General features: G+C 39.0%; 1 protein-coding gene across 2 annotated transcripts; it reads right to left on the bottom strand.

Moving 5' to 3' along the window:
* Positions 1 to 324: 324 nt before the first annotated feature.
* Positions 325 to 6,269, bottom strand: hao1 (hydroxyacid oxidase (glycolate oxidase) 1). Of its 2 annotated transcripts, none has more exons than XM_062407615.1 (8): positions 6,096 to 6,269; positions 4,166 to 4,317; positions 3,436 to 3,706; positions 3,169 to 3,341; positions 2,542 to 2,633; positions 1,583 to 1,741; positions 807 to 876; positions 325 to 605 (listed from the first exon to the last, which is right to left on the bottom strand). In XM_062407615.1, exons 1-8 carry the CDS (start codon positions 6,230 to 6,232, stop codon positions 538 to 540), a joined length of 1,122 nt encoding a protein of 373 aa, XP_062263599.1. In that variant the 5' UTR covers positions 6,233 to 6,269; the 3' UTR covers positions 325 to 537. The 2 variants fall into 2 exon arrangements, with proteins under 2 accessions (XP_062263599.1, XP_062263601.1); XM_062407617.1 differs by having other exon boundaries at positions 3,436 to 3,538.
* Positions 6,270 to 6,490: the final 221 nt, after the last annotated feature.

Below are 6,490 nucleotides of genomic sequence, written 5' to 3'. Positions count from 1 at the left end.
AAAATGTATTGTTATTATTTATGTTGGATCATAAATCCTGTCATCACAATATCTTGTGACTCAAATTTAGATTGGGCCTCTCAACTAGACAATGCCTCAGGATTTTATAGTAATTAGGGTGTAGCCATTTCATGTCATATTGTGCAATTTCTTCCATCACCACATGGGCCTGTGGCGGCTACAGTGTAGCCCATGTGAACTGGTGCTACATATTTTTGGGGAGTAGTAGTAATAGTAGAAGTAGTGGTAGTAGTAGTAGTAGTGGTGCTATAAGATGAAAGAGAATGAGAACAATATCATTAAATACACTGCAAAGCTCGTTAGTCACATCAAACATGATTTTTAATAAGGACCTCCTGTATTTCTAAAGATATATAACACGACACAGCTTTAGGATAATATCATAGTAACAAGTCAAAGTAAAAACCTGTACCCATGATATAATACAATTTATGGCACAAATAAGTAACAAATGATTCAGGTTCAGGGATCTATCAAGATTGCATTGTCCTGTGAGTCCAACCACAGATTCTTCTTTCACATCCTGGAGGTAAAATCCAGTTTTCTGACCAGCGACCTGTTCACCTCAGATACGGAGTGGCAACCTACACACAGAGACACACGCGCGCACACACAGACATGCGCAAGTATGTATGCACACGCGCACGCGCACACGCACAGACACAGACACAGACACAGACATACACACACACACACACACACACACACACACAGTTCAATTTGAGGACTTTACACAGACTTGTTGGGTATTGGTTTGTGTGTGTGAGTGTGTGGTTGTGTGTTACCTGACAGTGCCATAGCAAGTCGCAGCTCCTCCTTTAGAAGTTCAAGGACCTCAGTCACTCCCTTTTCCCCCTGGGCACAAATTCACATGCTCAATTAACATTCAATCAACGTTTCTTTTGTAGCATGCAAAATTACTGTTAATCATAGAGTGTCATTTTGTAAAGAAAATGTAGATAGTCTCTGTTTATATTTAAAAATGTACTTTTCAAGCCAACATTGACATTCTTTTTGATTCATGCTAAATAGCAAAATTTGTAGTCCAAATAATAAGGTTTCATATCCATTGATAGTGAATTTCAAAAAGCTAATGTAATTGTTCAGTTTAGAAACTTAGATACAAGAAACAATTCAAATAATTTGTGCTAATTTTCCACCAAAGAAGATAATTCAGATCACCTAATGGCTCTGTAAATAGTAAATCTGAATATCACTGTAACACTACCTGAGTGCATTGTGTCCCTCCTTTCTCCTCACTCTCACCAACAAATGCACACATACACAGACCATTGACAAAATACCCATGTCTTTATAATCAAACTGGCTTAAATCTATCACCTTCAAGTTTATGTGAAAAGCAATGACATAGATGTTTAAAGAATATTGCATAGAGATCTGATCGCAAGTGGTAAATGAAGATGCATGTGGAGACATCACACCATGCAGGTCTGAAATGAAAAACTCTCTCAGGACAGATGTTAATACCAGGTCTGAACAGGGCCTCGATACCCCCTCCTGATTGAGGCTAATGAGTCTGTAGATAAGTGTTGTGGTTCACCTGACAAGCAAGGCCCCAGAGCACTGGTCGACCAATGAAGATGGCCTTTGCTCCCAGTGCTAAGGCCTTAAGGATGTCTGTCCCGCGCCTCACTCCTCCATCCATGTAGACATCGCAGCGACCCTGCACTGCCTTTACCACTTCATCTAACACATCAAGCTGCGCACACAAAAACATACACTTTGTTTACTTGAATTTAATCCTGTCACATAAAGTACATTTGACTGGAAAGAGAAAAGTATCTCAACATGGTTCTTAAATGATAAAAGTAGAAATTGAAAACAAGGTTGCATGACTGGACAGACTTACATCTTTTATTTTTCTGGATGGGCAATTCAAAAACAGTAATCTCATTAAAAGCAGAAATGTGAAATAACACAAGAACATTGCAGGCCAGAATTAAAGTCCTGACATGACCAGCTAATGCTTACTTATCTCACTGAGCAAGAAAAGTGAGGGTGGGATATAACAGGAAAAGAGAGGAAGTGAAAAGCAGGTGTTGAAGCTGCAGTTGTTTTGACCTGATGGAATTTTTTAAAAACTGTTTGAAACTGTTATAAAAAGGGAAACTTAATTTAATTTATTTTTATCAATTCAATGTTATTGAATTTATTTGAATTGGAAAATATTATCCAGACTTACAACCCCAACAGTACAGTTTCCAGTTTAAGCTAAAACCTTGTTCAACTTCAAACCCAACTACAAGGTGGCGCCTTTCAAGATATTCAAGGATATTCTCCAATGTAACAGGAGGATGACACAATGAGAGATGCTCTAAAAAAATGTAAGCTGCATTTTTCACTGGTTTTGTTGACAATAAGAAATATAGTGATTAACATCATGAACCTTTTTTAAGAGACCACAGTGCAGCCATGAAAAATCAAAAGAGGCCTAATTTAGATGTTATATAGGTTAAGACTATTCAATTTCTGACCATAAAGTATAAGAAACACACAGACCGTGGCAGGAACCCCATCCAGTTGTCGAGCTCCATGATTGGACACTAGGATGCCACTGACACCATAGTTCACAGCCTTGACAGCATCCTCACCTTTAACACACAGAAACCGCTGAACAAGTTCATTTTGACCATGATGTGTCAGAAACGAACTATAAGGATGAGTTGATAAAAATAAAAAAATAAAACATTCTAAAATGATTATTGATAATGTTATCCTACACGTGGCATCTATTGCACTTCTGTCCGTCCTGGGAGAGGGATCCCTCACATGTGGCTCTCTCTGAGGTTTCTATGTATTTTGACCCTGTTAAAAGGGTTTTTAGTAGTTTTTCCTTACTCTTGCTGAGGGTTAAGGACAGAGGATGTCACACCCTGTTAAAGCCCTATGAGACGAATTGTAATTTGTGAATATGGGCTATACAAATAAAAATTGATTGATTGATAAAATATTCACAGATAATTTAAGTAACATTAACTTCTTTACTTAATATAACAGCATTTATTTCAGCTGTAAAAAAAATGAATACCAATATTCTTACTTTCATGGCACAATGGAGTAAGTGTGTGTGCTTGTGTGTGTGTGTGTGTGTGTGTGTGTGTGTGTGTGTGTGTGTGTGCGGCGTACCATTCAATATTCCTTTCACAATCAAAGGTAGAATTGTATGTTTCTTCAGCCAGGTAATGTCGTCCCAACAGAGGGTGGGGTCGATTGCTTTTGCAACATAAACAGCCAAACCACTGTCACTGCCATAGTTTCCCTCAGAGAATGCCAGGGAGGCTGTTGAAAAGTTTGACATTCTAGACGCGCACACATCCACACACACGCACACACACTCTGTAGTCTCCATGTTGGTAATTTAAGAAAATGTAATTGCTATCTTGCGACTCCTACCTAAGGTGTGGGGGCAGCTGAAAGCTGTTGCGCATGTCGTCCCATCTTCTTCCTAGGTATGGCGTATCCACGGTAACAAAGATAGCTTTGTAGCCCACCTCCTCTGCACGGCGAACCAATGACAGTGTGAGCTCTCTGTCTTTATAGATATAAAGTTGCAGCCACAAGACACCCCCAGCACTCGATGAGGTTGTCATTGCTGACATCACTTCCTCTATAGTAGAGGTGGCCCAGGAGCTCAGCATCATCCCTGTTCCCACAGTTTGGCATGCTGGGTAGGTGCATTATATTTCTGATGTTAATGATTTATTTCAGAGTGGTTAAATTAAGTGGAAAAACTGGTTATGGACAGACATAGACAGACATTTTCATATACATTCATTTTGTGTTATATTTTTGGTTCTGAAAATCAATGCAAATAAAAATCCTTACAGTTTCAATAGGGCTTCCTACCATTCGGTGCTCGGGCCCTATTTAATGTTTATACAGTTGCATGTAAACATGAAAAATGAAGTGTACATTATTTGTTTGGTGGTGGAGTTTAGATTAGACATAAATGTATCTGGTGATAATTTGCATGTTTAATCAGCAAAAAACACTGTTTAGCATGCTGTGACTGCTGCCGTGCTGACATTGTGAAGACCTTTAAAAATTGAATTCTATGTGTAACCAACTAGATATGTTCTACAGTTTGAATCTCTATTATTCAAAATTCTACAGTTTTGTATACCTCTTGCTGTAGCTGTTTCTCCTTCAGGATGAGCCATCCTCTGCATTGCTGTGGCTGCCACACAGAGAGGCATGCTGAGCCTCTGGCCCAGCATGGAGACAGACAGATCCACTGCAGAAACATCCCTCAACACCCGAGGGACAAGATACCACCTACACCCAACACACGCGAACGCACACGCACGCACACGCACACCCGCACACACACAGTGTAAATGCAAAGTGCAATTTAATACTACTAATACCAAGGCACTGTTGGGTTACTGTTCTCTGGTTTATTGTTCTTTCATTTAGTCCCTAATCAACAAATTATAAAAGCATTCTTAGAGATGCCGAACTGTCTATGAGGGGCTAAGTTTGCCTAATTTTAATTTACTATAAAGCAATTATCAATGCAAGAAGACAAACAAGTACCTATATTAGTCTCTGTGGAACTTGTATCTAATTTGGTAACTTACCTATTTGCTCTCCTATAGGTTTACCCACCTACCAGTTTAAGTTTCCAACGCTTCCCTCCCTTAAAATAAAATCCAATTTGGGAAGCATTTCCACTCAAATCTGGCATACAATTTGCTTCCTTCAAAACATGAAATGGCAATGGTTGGGTCGCCTTTGATAACCTCTTAAAATATATTCGAACTGCCTCCTAAAGGAATAGTTCACCCCAAAATGATAATTCACATCTACTCACCCTTTTGCCAAAAGAGGGGTGGGTGAAGTGTTTGAGTCTACAAAACAGTGCTGGAGTTTCAGGGGCAAACGGAGTAGCAGCCGGAGCAGCCGAATCCAATACAAGACAGATTCGGCGTCAGGGACCATCACAAATGCTAATGTCTGCTAGCTAAATCACTTTAGGTGTAAAACACGGTGGAAATTACCTTGTTTCGAGTTGAATATGAATGTCAGGGCTCGTGGACACTTGGATGACACCACACGAGCAGTATGGACAAATGTTTTTTTCTGTTGTTTTTTTGTCGGAAGATAAGTGATTCAACTGCTACACTGTTTACCCCTGAATTGACAATGAGTTAATCGTGACCCCTAACCCTGTTTGTCAATTGTTAGGCTTTAAACCTGTCATATGATCAATTGCCATCTGATATATTTAAAAATATAAATATAATCACTTTATTTTCCTATCTAAACAAGGTTACAAAGTGCTTCATAAAATCCATGGCGAAACATGGCTGAAATACAATATTTGATCACCCTGAGTAGCCAGCCTTGACCTACAGACAGCCAACAAAGACAAGATACGAGCAGCAACATTTTGAACAAGCAGCAAACAAGTTCCTAAGGTTTGACTAAGGCATGTACAAAGGGATGTTGCAATTAAACGATTAAAGAAAAATACATGTATTACCTTTTCAGGGAGAAAAGTCAGGGAGAGATAGAGCTGGTATGATTTTGGATATTTGCATTAGAAAAGTGCTAAGAAAACAAAGCTCACACATACAAAGAGCTTAATGGACACACAGATCAATATGAGGACTTTACACAGTCTTGCAAAATATTAAAAAAAAAATAATGAGCATTGTGGTCATGCCCCACATACATCTATTTATAAATAAAGTAGATTTACTTCTTACTTTTCTAAATTGTTTTGTCCTCACAAAACATATGAAAGTGACCTTGGGTTCCGTGAAAGGCGCTGTCCTGCCACGGCTAACTGTATTAGATCGTCCTAGTAGCAGATACATTCTCAAATTATGAATACTTGTTTATATGTGTGTATATATATACATATATAAACAATTATGAATACTTGTTTATATGTATATATATACAATTATCGGAAAGGGCATGCAGTTAGACTGTAAAAAAGTATAAGATAATTAATAATAAAAGTATGCACAAGTGTGATTGCTGCTGGACTAAAAACAAAGTATTTAACTAACTGTGTATGTGTGAGTGCGTGTGTGTATGCATACCTCTTGAAGGCAGCAACATTGTCAGCCAATGTGGTTTGTTCATCAGCTCCTGAGCGGTAGTAGTCATACACAGCTTTGGGAAGAACTTTTCTAGCTTCCTCCTCAAAGTCAGACACACATACTCGCTGTCCTGACATTGCTGGTCATCCAAAGTTAAAACACTGAGAGGTTCAATGTCTGTCTCTCTGTTATAGTGCAGGGTGTGTAATCATTAACCTGCTGGAGGCCATCGACTCCCTGGCTCCTTTTTCAGCCGTGCCTTTCATGGGAGTTGCTGCCCTACTCAGTTTACCCAAGTCATGTAATGAAGGTTAGAACAAATCCAGATGATTGCAGGCGTTGTGGCTATCACTCTGAGCCACCTGGACCTTCAAAATCCATATATATATATATTA

The sequence above is a fragment of the Platichthys flesus genome, chromosome 16 (assembly GCF_949316205.1).
Source record: "Platichthys flesus chromosome 16, fPlaFle2.1, whole genome shotgun sequence".
Lineage (NCBI taxonomy): Eukaryota > Metazoa > Chordata > Actinopteri > Pleuronectiformes > Pleuronectidae > Platichthys > Platichthys flesus.
The sequence above is the reverse complement of the archived record's forward strand: the minus strand, read 5'-3'. Positions and strand labels throughout refer to the sequence as shown.

Coding starts and splice junctions, on each gene's coding strand:
- hao1 (XM_062407615.1), bottom strand. CDS start 6,232: ATGTCAGGACAGCGAGTATGTGTGTCTGACTTTGAGGAGGAAGCTAGA. Junction 3,342..3,435: donor CAGCTGCCCCCACACCTTAG/GTAGGAGTCGCA, acceptor GTGCGCGTCTAG/AATGTCAAACTTTTCAACAG. Junction 877..1,582: donor TCTGGGGCCTTGCTTGTCAG/GTGAACCACAAC, acceptor ATTTGTGCCCAG/GGGGAAAAGGGAGTGACTGA.